This window comes from Piliocolobus tephrosceles, chromosome 1 (genome assembly GCF_002776525.5).
Source record: "Piliocolobus tephrosceles isolate RC106 chromosome 1, ASM277652v3, whole genome shotgun sequence".
Classification (NCBI taxonomy): Eukaryota; Metazoa; Chordata; class Mammalia; order Primates; family Cercopithecidae; genus Piliocolobus; species Piliocolobus tephrosceles.
The window spans coordinates 40,533,109-40,549,518 of record NC_045434.1 but is presented as its reverse complement, the minus strand read 5'-3'; the positions used below and the strand labels follow the sequence as shown (position 1 = coordinate 40,549,518).

Here is a 16,410-nt window from a genome sequence, read left to right as displayed (position 1 = left end):
GCTATACTCATTGATTTTTTTTTTTTTTTTTTTTTTTTTGAGACAGAGTCTCACTCTTGCCCAGGCTGGAGTGCAGTGGCATGATCTCGGCTCACTGCAATCTTCGCCTCCCAGGTTCAAGCGATTCTCCTGCCTCAGCCTCCCGAGTAGCTGGGATTACAGGCACGCGCCACCGTGCCTGGCTAATTTTTTTTTATTTTTAGTATAGACCAGGTTTCACAATGTTGGCCAAGCTGGTTTCAAACCCCTGACCTCAGGTGATCCACCCGCCTTGGCCTCCCGAAGTGCTGGGATTATAGGCATGAGCCACTGCACTTGACCACTCATTGATTTCTCAGCCAACCAGAAATCACACCTAATAACACCTGGTTAGAAGACATTAGACAGATGCACCTTGGCTGAGAGATAAAAGAAAATGGTTCAGAACTTCTAGCCACCCCAGGGATCTTCAGGCATGCAATGCAGAGAGGGCTGAGGCAAGCATTTAGGCAGCGATTATGCGCAAACCACAGATTTTTTAATGAATGCAGATTTTAGGTAAACGTATTAAATCATATTAACATTCCATAGGCAGTAAAATACTCTATAATTGGTCAAATGTTCAATACAAATTTTTCCACGTATGAAGTCACCTCTCCCATGATGTGTAACCTCTGAGCCAAGAAATAGGATTACCGTGACAAAAAGAATAACATTATCCATCTAGAGCTCTTTTCCTTCCCCAGAAATCTATTTGAAATAATAATTTTTTGTACTTAATCATCAGCAGAAAATAAGACATGGAACTATTTTTCAAAGGCAGCAAAATGTTTTTCTATTTTAAGACATTCTCTGAGAACTGGATCTTCTCTTCGCTGCAGATAATGAAAAGGTAAGAAGATTTACACAGAGGTGGGCCTTTCAAGCAATGAAGTAACTTCTGCCAAGCTCTGAGGGCGGGATCTAATACACTTCGTCCTTCAAGGACTGAAGTCTAAGTCAACTTTGACCTCGACTCTAGGCTGGACCCTCCACCTTGCTCTCCTAATCATAGAACAGTTTTCCTGTTTCAGGGAAGGTTGCCAGATAGAAGCTGCCTCTGAGACCTCCAGCTAGATGATTTTCCTGATGAGAAGGAACAAAGAAAGATACAGAGCTTTCCTCTTTTGTTTTTTTCCTGGAAAGGATGAAAATATTATTATCTGGACCTGTCAAGGTTGTCCTGCATTGCTTTTTTACACTTTACATTGTCACATTTCAGTGCTATTGGTAAATAGAGATTCAAATACTAGAAGGAGACGTGAAAGAGACATTGAGAAAAGACAAGGGAAATAAATGCCAACAAAGCCAGAGTCAGATCTAAGCACTAAGAAGGCAAGGGCAATGCGGGGGCTATGGGGAAGGGAGAGAAGAGAAAAAAAACCTCCAGGGCAAGAAGGAGGAAGAAACGGATTATGAAAAGAAGACATATGGAAAGACAGTAAATGTGAGTGGGAGAGGGCCTGGAGTAGGATGGATAAGCCTGAAGCCAACTACCCAAAGTCAAGGTTATTTACACACCTGTCTTTCATTCCCAAGCTAAGTACTTAAGAGAAATATTTTCATTTTTATCAGAGGAAAAATAGTAAAGGTCATGCAGCACAGAGGCTAAGGCCTGGGTTAAATCCCAGCTCTCGCATTTATTCACTGTGGAGGCTGGGACATGTTCCTTAACCTATGCCCCAGGTTCCTCCTCTGTAAAATAAGAATAATAAGACATAATCATTATGAGGATTTAACAAGTATGTACAGTACTTAACACAGGGATCATTCCTACTAAGTAGTCAATAAATTCTAGCTATTATTAGAAAACGACATCGCCAGTCACCAAAATTATCTTTCAGGGACCTCAAATAACTCATTCCCCACAGTCCAAGAAGGGAGTTTTCATGTTATAAATAGAACTCTATTGAAAAAAATGGCTGAGGCCTTCTATAGTTTTCACCACTAGAACTGAGTTTCCGTTGCTAGTTACAGATGCTACAAGGCATGAGGAACAGGAAGCAGGTTCTCCTTTGATGGGCCTAATTTGGTCTTGTTTCCTCACATCCTTCAACCCATCTCCTTCCCCAGGAAAAAGGTTTAGCTTCCACATTCCTAACAGCTGTGTGCAAACCTTGCTCAGGGTATTCATTCAATAATAAAGCAAGAGCCAGGCAAAATAGCATAGAGCAATGGAAATAATGACAAATTAAAAGATCTCAGAATAATAACAATCTAAAACATTAGTCACAACAGTGATATTGTAATCTAGTTCTTCATGTACTTCTGCAGTCTTCTTATTATGATAAAGGTAAATGGGGAGGGAAATCTTGAGTATCCGAGATCCCAACACTCTTCTATGAATGGCGTGCCTGGGCTTCCCACTCAGGTCTTGGAGTCAGTTGGATGAGAGTTCAAATATCAGACCTGTCACTTAACCAGATGTCTGATCTTAGTCAAAATATGTAAGTTCTCTGAGGCTTCACTTTATATCCTATAAAGTGAGGACAATATCTCAGCATATTTATGATGGTTGAAGAAGACACAAATATAAAGTACTTAGCAGAATGCTTTGCACAAAGTAAGCATACCACAGACTGTAGCCAATGGTGGTGGCAAGGGCGGTGTCATCATTTTCATTGTTTACAATGCTGTACAGTGAATCAAACAACACAGTCTAATTGTGATGTCTGTTTTCCTTTCTAAAAGAGACATTCTTTAATGTAGAAAATGCTACTTGCCAGAACTTAACACAGGGTTCTTAAGTACAGTACTTAAGATACTCATATGATTGACTTGTCTTCTTTTTGAGTCATTGATTATCAATGTTGTTTTATTCTTCCTCAATTATTAGAACATCAGTTTCTGCTTGGGGCTTTCTACCCATGTCCCTAAAATGCAGACTTGACTTAGAATGCTAATGACTTATAAAACTACGTTTTTTTCTTTTTTCTTTGTCCTGTAGGGATATTTTAAAGACAATATCAGACTCTTCGATATGGCATATCACTTCTTTATTTCTTTTGTTTCACTTAAAAAAACTTCCTTTCACATTGTAACCTTTAATTCTTCTAAATTGAAGTTTTAAATCTTGTTTTTGCTGTTCTTCACCCCTCCTCCTTTTCCCCATTTTTGTTATAATCACTCCAATTAATTTCAATTGCCTTCTTAGGGCATCTGAATTTGCAGTAATGAATATTGATTGCAAACTCTCTGGGAAGATTTTCTAACTTTCCACTGTGAAGTTTCTGAGGCAGTAACGTAACACAGCCAACTTTCTTTAACTCCTTTCCTTTTTCTTTAAAGTGTGTCCAATGTCTTGGATTACTGCTATTTACATGATCCTTTACCAGTGACTGAAATTTGGTGTCACTGTTTACAACTTGTGGGAAAAGATTACAAGAACAATATACATATCTTCGAATATGTGGAAATGAAAGCAGAACGATTTCAACAATTTGAAGTACTACTATGGTAGAGAATTTGAGAAAACAAAACTTGGCATTCCAGAAGGAAACTGATGAGATTCAATTAAAGAAAAGAAAACAGAAACAATTTCAACCTTATAATAGTCATTAAAGGAAAGAAATAAAGCATCATTTCCTGAGGAGTTTTAAATCTCTTTAAATAAAGTTATATATAGAGAGAGGGAGATATGGTCATCTTAAATAAAATTCAGAGAATGAAGATTCATGGTGTAAAAGCTCTATATGGTTAATATCCCTTCTTTACATTCTCTTCACTTCTGAATTCAATGACTGTAATAAATCTGCCCTAGAGACAATTTGCTTTTTCCATCTGGTTCATATTTTATTTAAAAAGACAGCATTTTATCGTGTAAAAATGTCAGCAGGAAAAGGGCAGAGGTAGAATGAATATAGGCAGAAATGTTTTCTTCTGTCATAGAAAGTGAGTTTCCTAATTGATAAATAGTGGCCAGTTTAGAGATTGTAGAAATAAATGTGGCATACCTTATATAATCAGTCTAGCCCTAACATCAGAAATCACCATGAGGCAAATATTCCAACATCCAGAAGCCTTGGAAGTTGAAACCTTTGCAACTGAAGACATTCTTGTTTTAGCCAGATAACTTTAGAGGGTCCTGACATTGTACAAAGCCTGAACTCTGGACTGGAATTACAAGTACTCGGCATGTGGGAGTCCCTGCACAATCTGATACTTTTTTAAATGCGTGAAGAACACTAGTCGGTTGTGGTCCAAGACATCAGAAACCAACTTTTCATCTTGAATGCTTCATCTGTATTTCCACATTTGCCTTCTTTAAAGTTCTTTTACCCTCTGAAAGGTTTAAATCCATATTTGGAAATACAGGAAAGATTGTACTTGGTACTTGGGAGCCTGCATAAAATGTAAGGGTTGCTCTTTGCTTTACAGCAAAAACGGAAAAACAAACAATATTTGGGTATTTTTCTGCTCATGGTTAAAACCAATAGTGAGTCCCTGTCCCGACCCCCTCCTCCACCCAGGTCTGCAAAACTCAAGGCAACTGCACTAAACAGGATGTTTACTTCTTGAATGTCATTGGATTCCTGCTGTCGGTTTTCCACCTGAAATCACAAGAGAACAGATTCATAGCAAAAGAAAACAATGGGCATTTTGCCACTCCTTGCCTTACTCCCACAAGACAATGCTTTAGCTCAGCTCTTTATTCATGACCCCAGTGAGCAACTGTGATGTCATGACTAATAACAAACAAAGCTTGTGTATGTGTTTCTTCCTATCTCTTCAAAACTGGTGACACACTTTCCAACAGAGAAAAGTGGTCGAAGGTACCATACTCTCAAAAGTCCACTATGCTGTGTGGACCATATCTCTGTTTCTGTTACTCATTTTCATTTTTTAAGAGAGAAAGAAAAAGCTAAATAAATTTTATCTCAGACATTACCGAACTTAAAAGGACCTCAGCGAGCATTTATTCCAAGCACTCACTTTTCAGGTGAAGAAACTGAAACAAAGGGAGGTGAAGTGACTAAGCCAAGGTCAGATGACTGGTAAGTGACAGAGTGATAGAGAAGGAGTGGGATGGGAGTTCTCCAGGCTCCTTCACCAGGGCCTTTCCCTCTCCATGTGGCTGCCTCTGGATTACTTCCACATTTGATTCAGCTGCTTATAAAAAGGGACACAAATAAAGAAATTTCCAAATAGGCCTGCTCCTATTTTTATATATGTTCGGTATTCATAAAGACAGTTTCACTTGAGAACCAGAGCCTCAACACTATATAGCAGGGTTTCTTACTTAGGCACTATTGACATTTAAGGTCAGATCATTCCTTGTTAGGGTGGAGGAGAGTTACTTTGTACATGCTGAAAGATTCTCTCCTGGGCCTGAAAGCTTGAAGGGATGAGTAACTCCTCCCTTCTCAGGCCCAGTCCCAAGGCTTAAGGCCACTTGCACCAGCAGCACGCGTCAGCAAGATAGCAGAAGCAGGAAGAGAGCGGGCCGGAAGACACCTACCCTGGCCGGAAGACACGTACCACTGAAGACCGACAAAGAGGCCATCCGGGTACTATGTAGTAGTCACATCAGACTGGGATACTTCCTGTTTACAGAGGACTATAAAACCCCTGTCCCGTCCTCACTTGGGGCTGATGCCATTTTAGGTCTCAGCCCACCTGCACCCGGGCGCACATTAAAACAGCGTGTTGCTCCACACTGCCTCGTGTTGTCTGTTGGCGCGCTCTTAGGGTTCGAACCGATACAAGAACCTTTCACCTGCTAGGATGTTTAGCAGCATCCCTGGCCTCTACCCATGAGTTGCCAATAGCATCCCCCCACCAAGTTGAGACAACCAAAACTTCTGTAGGGCATTGGCAAATGTCCTCTGGAGGATAACAGTCGCCCTGTTGAGAACCACTGCCATACCTCCTACACATCTACTGGTCATCAGGAAGCCCTCAATCATTGCTGCAAGTCAGATGCCAGAGGTCTGGGATGACCAGGAAATTTACAATACATTACATACAGATGGGAGAAGGTGCTTCCCTGATTTCCTCTCACAAAGACAAAGACAAAGCAGTAACCCTATCTAGGCACAGAAATGATCAGGAGAAGGATAGTTTCAGAAAAAGAGAGACAAAAAATAATAGTGAAGTGAGATGAGAAACAATAAAACATGTGGGGAAAAAACAGTGAGAAAGAGAGAAAAAAGGGAAATGGAAGGAAAACAGAGGTCACCCGTAAGAAGGGATTTTAACATTCCAGAATCTGTAGGACAGAGCAACCCATTATAAGATAAAGTGGCATATTTTCATCAGGCATAATTTTTTAAAAGGCAACTCAGTCTGAGGAAAAGGGTCAAGAACTTTCCACCAAGTTATTGTGAGACTTTAGGAAAGGGCCATTGTCCCCAGAGGATGGACCCCTCAGGGGAGTTCTGTGTGAAGCTCTTTGTTAAGCCCTTATATGCCTAAAACTCTAAAACCCTTTAAAACAGCTTAGCTTGGAGTTTCATTCACATTAGTGTTCCTGGTATACAACGAATTCGAATGAGACTTTAAAAGAATGAACATGACTCTTCATATCCACGGTACAATTTTCTTAACTGCTACTTTCCAAAAAATCTATTTTATCTCAAAACACCTCATGGGACAGAGAAGCTCTGGATATTTTATTATTATTATTATTATTTATTTTTAAGACAAGGTCTCACTCACTCTGTTGCCCAGGCTGCAGTACAGTGGCACAATCATGGCTCACAGTAGCCTCAACCTCCCAGGCTCAAGCAATCCTCCTGCCTCAGCCTCCCAAGTAACTGGGACTACAGGCATATGCCACCACACCCAGCAAATTGTTTTAAAAATTTCTGTAGAGACAGGGTCCCACTATGGTGCCCAGGCTGGTCTTGAGCTCCTGCCTTAAGTGATCCTCCCTCCTGGGCTTCCCAAAGTGTTTGGATTACAGGCGTGAACCACCGTGCCGGGCCAGCTCTGGATATTTTTCAGATTGTGACTCTCCTCGGAGTGGTCAGGTGGCTAATTGAATGGTAGCTCTAGATTGGACTGAGTTCCAAAATATGTACATAATAGCATGTCTATTTCTGAATCTGCTCACAAGTCTAGATTACACTCAATTCTTACAGTATCTCTCTTTTTGTATATGCTCCAGAATGTCCATTATAAAAAGGCTCTTCTAAAAAATCATTATCTTAGTGAGTTTTCATAGAATCCTATGATTCTCAAAACTCTAAAGTGCTTAGGAATCACTTGAGAATCTTGTTGAAATGCAGATTCTAATCCATCAGGTCTGAGTGGGGCCTGAGAGTCTGCATTTCTCACAAGCTCCCACCCAGGAGATGCTGATGCTGTAGGTCCACGGTCACACTGTGAGCGAGAAGGCTCTATGTCTAACCCATTCTGAAAAAAAAAAAAACCTTTTAGATTATATTGTTTCCCTCCTATAAAAATTCATTACTGCTGACTGCCCACTGCTTACCAGGGAAAGTTCAAACTCTCCTGCAAGAAATTAATGCCCTTCATGAAGTAAGTCTAATCTAGCTTCAGCTCCACTGACTCCCCTCTCACCTAACATGTACTCTATGCAGCAGCCACACCAATTCTGTGTTGTTCCCCAAAATTCCATGAACACTGCATTTCCCCAGTTTGGTCCTACTGTTCCCTACACCCGGACGGCTCTACCAACAAAATCTCCATCATGCTTCAGGGCCCAGATCAAAGGTAACCTCCTCCAAGAGGCCTTCCCCAAGCCCTTCTAAAAACAAAAGAATTGTTCCTCCCACCGTACCTTGTGCTTGACATTCAAATACCTACACTGGTACGTCTGGTTTTCTGGAAAATTACGATCCATTGAATAAAACTGCAAAACTACATAGAACCTAACTCAGGATTTTAAAAAGATACTCAGCTTTCTACTTTCACATCCCTAGCTCCGGAAGAAAGAAGTCTATCAGTAACTCTTCAAGGAGTTAAAAATTCCACAGGATACTCCCCAGACTTTTGGCCCCAAAATGAATATTTAACACTAGTGGCTTTAGGCACCCAGGTGCACATTCCATCTACTTAAGAACATCACCCCTACAGTGGCCCCCACCCCTGCACCACGGATGTTTTCTCATAGAACATTCTCATCAGCATAAAATATCTTCCATCTTTTAAAAAACACATACACAACCGAAAAAAAACCCACCTTCCATCCATTTCCCTATTCCCCTTTGCAGCAAAGCTCCTCCTCTAACAAGCCTCACTGTCCCCACTTCGTCCCCTTCATTCTCTCTTGCCCACCTTTCCATCCACCAAACTGCACTTGTCAAGTCACCAAAGACCGCAGCACTTCAAAGGAGGAGTCACTTTTCAGACCCTCACACTCCATCTATGGGCAGCACTGGAAGGCATTGGTCCCTCCCTCCCTGAAATCCTTTCTTTGGCTTGTCTTCTAGGACACAACTTCTTCTTTTTTCCCCTCCCCCATCCTTCCCCAAAGCTGCTCTGTTCCAGTCCCCTCTGCCAGACGCTCTACTTCCCTAACTCTAAAAACACCGAATGAACCAGGCTCAGTCTCTGGATCTTCTCTCCTCTATCTGCCCTTAGTTCCCAGGAAGCCACATCCAGTCTCATAGCTTTAAATACCATGTATAAACTAAGGACATCCAAATTTATACCTCCATTCCATGTCTCTCCCTGAAATCTAGACCGAGCTAATTACCTCAAAGTCTGTGACTAAATTTCTGATACACACTCCCCATTAATCCTGCTCCCTCGATCTTCTATGTTTTATAAAGCCAAGGTTCTGTCTCTCCGCTGCTCAAACCGCAACCCTGGGAAGCATCTGGCTTCTCCTGTTCTCTCACACAGCCCATGCACTCCAGCTCGTCCTGCCACTGACACCTGGAAGATCTCTGCAAAGGCTGGTTGCCTTCACTGCTATTGCTCCAGCCCGCACCACCAGCAGCCCTCATCTGGACTCTTGGGAGGGTCCTGACCAGGCTCCCTGCTCCCACCCTTGCCCCCAGCCGCACTGCCACAGGCTACTTTCCGGACACAGAGCCACAGCAGGTCTTTTAAGATACGTCAGGCGACAGCACTCTTCTCAAAACCTTTTAAATGCTTCTTACCTTCCTCAGAATCAAATTCAACATCTTTCCCCAAGTTCCTATGAGTCCCCTTGTGAGTGGCCACCTTCCTGCCCCGCCTCACAGTGCTCATCCCCTAGCTTGCGCTCCAGCCACATGCAATTCCCTGCTGTTTCTCAAACACTGCTCCTGCATCAGAGCCTTTCCCGAGGTCTGTCTGCCTGGCTATTTGCAAGACTCAGGGCACACCTCATTCTGGCATGCTCCAATGCCAACAGACTAGACAGCTCAATCCGGGCACCCTACACGTAACCAAACGCTCCAGCCCTCAGACCCTGCTTCATTCTTCTTCACTTTTTTGTGTGTATTCTCTGTCTCTTTCTGGTAAAATACACACTTTTTATAAGCTGGGACTGTTTATTTTGTTCATTTGTTTTGTTCACTTGTTTGTTTTGTATACCTTAGCACAATGCCTGGCAGACAGTGGTTACTTAAGATACTTCCACTGGATACATAAATGAATATTGTTAGGTAATCAAAAAATAAGCCTCTGTATGCGTTACGGAAAAAAATCATGGCAACATTCAAAGGAATAAAATACTGTACTAAACTACTTTAAGATATTGTCTTGACTGAGAGCTTCGAATGCAAAGAAAAGGGAGACTCACTTCCTGATCACCATTTTGGACTCTGATGAACTTTGGCTTCCATCTTCTTCACAGTTTGGACTTGTCAGGTTTCCATACCTTTAGAGATAACAATGAACAAGCAAGCATAAACAGTCAGTGGTGTTGGAAAGCAATTCTATTCAACTTCGACTACAAAGTGACAGTTATACTTTTCAGAAGTAATTAAGGAAATATATATCTATGAAATAGCATTGAAAATGATGCAGTATTATTGACGGCTACTTAATGGATATATCTGCATATTCTAAACAGAAAAGTCATTTAACAACCAATCACACTACTTAAAACTTTCTCTTGATATTAACACTTAACATTTATTGACTTTTTAAGATTACATTAGAGTGTTCCTCTCAGCAGGAGAATCGGCTATTACATGATATGAAGAAGGCAGACTCCTCATGAACTCTGTAGCACACCAAACCCACCTGCATGTCTGTCCAACCCCTGTGCATGTCTATGCAAGCACAGCATCCACACTCATGCTACACAGGAGCACAAACTGATGGCTCCAGGCTACACTTAAGAGTCTGGTCTCCTTGAAAATAAGTCCTGTTGTAGAGGGATTATGGAAACAACTCTGGACCCTAAAATTAAGGCTGGGATAGAGATAAGGACTATAGTAAAAGCTCTCATGTCTTAGCAACCAGGAGAGCAGCTGTAGCTATACTAAGGCCAGGTTGCTCTAGACACAGCAACTGGGGAGGTGGGGTACAGGGGTCTGATTTTTGGGAAAGCAATAGGTGCTTAAATTTTAAAAGTTTTCTCATTACCAATTCAAAATTTACTCAATAATTCATCAGTCCCTACTTACACTGCTAGCTGTTTTCCCAAATCCACATGTGAGCCAGCCTATTTCATACAAATATATCATATTTTGTATGGTTTGGAATGTAAACTTAGTAAATGCACATTAAATTATTAAGGAGGAGTCTTTAATTAACTTATAATGCCTAGACTATTTCTTCAGTTTCTCCTTCCATCAACACAGAATCCAGAGATTCCTTGGAGTTTCACAAGTGAGTTGTCTGTCCCAAAGTTTTGATAAATTCTATAACTGATGAGTTTACATTTTTAAAGAGCACACTTTTGTTCTCTACTAATGGGATTAAAGGCCCCAGTACCCTTATGGTTCCTTGTTCCTAGGACTTACAAATCCTTTTAAAAATAAAAGCCCACCATCTGGTTTGACCCAGTGCCAGTCCATCTGGTCTCCCTATCATCCCATCTCGGTAGGTTCCAGTTTGCGCCCTTAGGCACCAGCTCACCCATCCACCTGCTCCTTTCTCTAGTTCATCAGCCTTATGGATTTTTTGGCCTCCCAAAGATATTTTCCACTGGTCTCCACCCTCTCTTTTGCTCTTCATTCTGTCCTGCACCTGCTATTTAGAAGGTTTCCAGGGCTACCCTTTGCTCTTCCTGAGATAAGAACTCAGATTAAGATTTACTCAACCCCACGTGAGCAAGGCAAGGATGGAAAACAAGATTCCTAATAAATACACAGACTGAGATCTTTTCAGCTCTATCCTTGGCCAACATGATAGCAAACTATGTCCTCGTGCTCTCTCACGCAGCAGGCTTGGTGGTTTATTTAAGTAGGAGAGATTACCGTGGGTGCAATCAGGAGTGGGATCTTGGAAAGCCACTGTATCTTCTATGTATCTGCCTAGAAGGATCCATAAACTCTTCTCTTGTCATCTCTCAATGACTAAACGTAGGACTCAACCTTTGTTTTTGTTACATTCCATGTTAGTCCATTAATTCCCACTCCAGTTACTGTGGAAATATCACATCTTTTTATCTTTCAACTGGAAGCTATGAAAGGTAGATATAAAAAGGGAAAACACCACGGAAAGACACACATTTTACTGCTCCTGATAGTCCTCTTTTCAAAGTGGTTTGTACTAAAAGTTCCCAGATCTCTCTATTCTTTATCTTTGCTTTAGCTTCTCCTCTCTTTTGCTCTTTTCCTGCATTCTTCAGACTCGGAGCTGAGGTGCAGGTTTGGATGGCACCAAAACCTATCAGAGTTCCTCCCCAGAATGTGATACCAAACGTGTAATGAGATAGTGTCAAGAAAAACTAAGTAACTTACACTGGTGAGCCAAGTTCTCTCTCATTAACTAACCTGGTAGTATCTTCTGAGAAATGGCTCAGAAGACCACAGAAGTATTTTTCCTGGCTACCAGAGTGTCTATACTTTCGCAATTGGGATCAGAGTGACTGCTTGATAATAACTTGGAGACCAATAAGGGCCATGGACAAAAAGGCACGTGTGGCAGAGCACACGATGCAGTTGCTGAGGCTCAAATCTTGCAGACATACCAACTCTTCTCCACCCAACCCATCAGGAAATCCTTTTTGCTCTGCCCTTCTAATATATCCTGAATCCAAACACTTCTCATCACTTCCATTGCTTCCACCCTGGCTCCAACTACACTATCTTGGATAGTGTAAATCAAGTGTAGCCTAAACCAATACAACAGCCACCTAAATGGTCCCCAGCTTCTGACCAGCAGCCAGAGCAATCCTGCTCTATGTAGATCAGATCATGTCACTGCTCCACTCAAAACCCTCCCATAAAAAGTCAAACATGGTGGCACATGTCTGCAATCCCAGCTACTCAAGAGGCTGAGGCAAGAGGATCTCCTGAGCCCAGGAGTTCAAGTCTAGCCTGGGCAACACATAGCAAGATCCTGTCTCTCAAAACCAAAACAAAACAAAAAAAAAAAAAAAAGAAGAAGAAGAAGAAGAAAAAGAAAAAGAGAGAAACCCTCCCATGACTCCCATCTCACTCTGAGAAAAGGCCAAAGTCCTATGTGTCTCACAAGGCCCTAAATGATCTGAGGAGACCTCCTCCCACACCTCCTACAATTCCTCAGCCCTCACTCCCTTTCCAGCCTCAACAGCCTCCTCCCTGCTCCACCCACACACTGGGCATCCTCCTGCCTCCAAATCTGTGCCTGGTGCTGCCTCCTCCCACACCTGTGCCAAATGTTCACTCTCTCAGCTCCTCAGGTCTTTGCTCAGGTATCACTTTATCAGTCAGGCCTTCCCAGACCGCCCTATTTAGAATACAAACCAACTGTAACATCAGCCCTTCCCTCCTTTGCTTTTCTCTATGGCTTTTAACACCTTCTGATATACTGCGTAGCTAATTTTGTTGTTGTGTTAATTGTACATTAGAAAATAAACTCCAGCAGAGCAGGATATTTTCTTTTTGCTCACTACTCCTTAGAGCTGGCACCCAACTCTTTAGTGCCTGGCACCCAACAGGCATGCGATGGCTACTTGTTGTCAGTGCTCTTTTGGGGTTTCAGCAGCAGACACAGTAATGGACCTCCCAACTACTAGGTTCAGATTTGCCTCTGCAAAGGCATCATCTGGCCTTATTTATGCTTCTACAAGTGTCAAGCCCCATTTCTAAGGGGTTCGGAGCATAAATGTTTTAAGATAGCTGTGATTATTCCAAAAATCTACAATTAAAAAGAAAAAAAGTTTTAAGATGTTAGAGTTGAGATCTTAAAGGTAAAAACTATTAAAATGCGAAACAAAAATATATACACTATTCCAAAGAAGTATTTTATAAGTGAGATAAAAGGAAAGAGCCTGTAACCTTGTGGAACTTAAAGGACTGGAATGGAGATGATTCTTTGCCCCTGCACCTTTCTTACTTGTTTTTGTTTGCACATTCAAACAGGGTCTCACTCTCTCACCCAGACTGGAATGCAGTGGCACAGTCATGGCGCACTGTAGCCTTGTCCTTCTAGGTTTGAGCAAGCCTCCCACCTCAGGCTCCTGAGAGGCAGGGACCACAGATGCATGTCACCATGCCTTGCTAATTTTTTTATTTTTTGTAGAGACGAGATCTCACTCTGTTGCCCAGGCTGGTCTCGAACTTCTGGGCTCAAGTGATCCTTCCGTCTTGGCCCCTCAAAGTGCTGGGATTACAGGCATAAGTCAACATGCCAGGCCATCCTTGCACCTTTCTTGTCATTAAGAAGAATTAGTGTTTTACAGAAAAGAAACTAGACTAGTGTTGAGATCCAGAACTCTTTAATGTTCAGGCTAGGTCCTTTGAGAGTCAGTCCTACTAGATTAAGAAAGTTCCTTTGATGTTTTCCTGGACCCTCTCATAGCTTCCCATCAAAAATCAAAGCCAAGTTCAATTCACTTATTCCAGGGTAGTATATAAAGTGTGTGTATGAGTGTGTGTGTTTAATTAATGGCCGTAGAATAGCTACTGACAAACCTGTCAACAATGTCGTGTCCAATTTCTACAAAGCCTCCCTAGGATTTAAGATCAAAGCTCCAACCTCTTAAGAAGGCTTACCAATGACCAACTGCTCTTCTTTAAATGGTAACTCATAAAACTTAAAATACAAATTGTCAGAATGACTTTTGACATGCTTTTCTCTGTTATCATAAGGCAAAAGAAAAATTTACAAATGTCTCCTAAAGTGTAGCCTTAAGCAATTATTTACTGCAGCCTAAAAAGTAATAGAAAAGGGAAAGAAAAAACCAGTACAATGTTTAACTGGTTCTTAAATATTTAAACAGGAAACAATTATTTCCAGAGAGGATGTCTGTATTCTTTGTAGCCTATCTGGTAAGATGAAATGTTTTATATGTGTTTGAAGGGGAGGACCAGGTGTATCTGTGGTTCAAAGAGACCCTTAGATAAACTTGTACTCAGGGACAGTCTCTCTAGTGAGGGCCCTTGATAACCTTTGCTCCCCAACAGGAAAGTCTCAGTAACACCAGATCAGGAGGGGGGTGATCCTAAGAATCTCTCAGGCTCTGCTTGATTCTGGCAAATGATCCAATAATAATAGCAGTTAATAATTATTGGGAACTTACTATATGCCAGGCACTGTGCATGTACAAATGTTGTACATGCTAAGGGCTTTATGTGACTGCTTGGTTTAGTTCTCCTATAATTCTATAGAGTGGTGTTATTCTTATTGCTATTCTACAGACGAGAAAAATGAGGCCCACAAGGCTTAAGTAACATGCCCTCAAAGATACAACTAATACGTGCAGCAGGGATTTCAGCCACGACAGTCAGAATTCAGCAACCAGCCTCTGAATCACTACCCTACCATACAAGCTATAGTGAGCCTTTCATTCATTTATTCCATCATTCATTCTTTCACTCATTTAGTCCTCATTCAATGAAGATTATTTACTAAGGACTATGTACAGGTACTATTCTAGACATTGAGGATACAGCAGCAAACAAACCAAACTCTCTGTTTTCATGGAGTATACATCGTAGTGTGGGGGAGACAAACAATAATAATTAGTTAATATATACTAAGTCAGAGAGTGAAAAGCACAATGGAGAGAAATAAAGCAGGTCACAGTGACCCAGTATAATGGAGGGCCAGAGGCTGGGTATTTGGGGAAGGCCCAATGTGAATGTGAAAACAAAGTAAACTCTCCAGAAAGTGAGGAAGTGGGCCCTGCAGATCTCTAGGGAAAGAGCCTTCTAAGCAGTCCAAAGAGCCACTGCAAAGGCCTTGGAAGAGTGGCAGGAGGATGTTTCTAAGAAACATTAAGAGGCCAAGGAGGAGCAGAGCTGAGTGAACGCGAATAGAAAATGAGGCATAGAGGTGACAAGGACAGATCCTGAGGGCCTGGTAGGCTGTGGCAAGGACTCTGGTTTTACTCTTCTATCTTGCTTACTGCTACTTCTACTGAGCCTGGAATAGAGCCTGCACAAAGTAGACAATAAATATTTGCTAAATGAATTAACACATACCCTCTTCTACCATGAATAAAAGAAAGGCTGGGGCGGGAAGAGTTGGGAAGGAGGTACTTTACTGGGGATAGTGAAAGAACAGAAAGGAGGAAGTAAAGGAAAGAGAGACCTCACATGAAGCTGCTGACTCAAGGACTCCTGGGAATCTTTTCTAATAAATGCTGGCCTCAGAACATCTTAGGCATTTTTCTGTAACTGACCCAAAAGAACACAGGTCAGGTATGAAAAAAATGTTCAGAAGCCAACCTTGACTCCGGAGAATGACATGGGTGAAATAGCCTGCAGATGTCTGGTGAAAACCTTAGTGAAGACTTTGGACTGTATCCACAGATCAGCAAGACGTGTGGTTTTAATTACTCTGAATAATATCCTCCACGGCAGGCACCTCTCCGCCAAGTCTGACCTGAGAACTGGGTCACAGCCACCAAGCCTACCTTGGAAAGGTCTTGTTACCACTGTGAAGCTGCTTATTCAAGGGGAAAGACAAAGGTCAAAAACAACAAGGCAAAAACTCCTTGTTCTCTTGAAGGAAAGGAAGGGGCCAACAAGACTGAGCCAAGAACCCTATACCGTGCTTTCCATTTGTGACGGCTAGTTCTTTAGGCCATTTTTCCATGACTAGAAAAAGCCAGAGACCCAAAAAGAGCTGCCCTCCTCCCCTCTAGGCCTTTGCTGTGAAGGACACTGTACCTTCCTTGTTCTTTCATTGTCCACATTATCTCCATACTAAGTCCCTGACACTTAAGGCAACATTAACAGCAAAAAAGTACCAGATATTTCTGCCCCACTTGACAGTTACAAAATGCTATAACATTTTCCTGGAGAATAACCTTTCCTTCCAGCCCTTAACCCACAACTGTCTAAAGAAGAGATCAAGAAAAGGACACTATTCATCCAAGGGAAAGAAAAAAAG

At 41.8% G+C, this 16,410-nt stretch overlaps 1 protein-coding gene across 2 annotated transcripts in view; it reads right to left on the bottom strand.

Moving 5' to 3' along the window:
* RGL1 (ral guanine nucleotide dissociation stimulator like 1) overlaps positions 1–16,410 on the bottom strand; it is a 289,540-nt gene that overhangs the window by 52,984 nt on the left and 220,146 nt on the right. For both annotated transcript variants that reach the window (XM_023203464.3, XM_023203463.2), the window contains exon 4: positions 9,716–9,793. In XM_023203464.3, the coding sequence (XP_023059232.1) occupies positions 9,716–9,793 (78 nt within the window). The remainder of the gene's footprint in view (positions 1–9,715; positions 9,794–16,410) is intronic.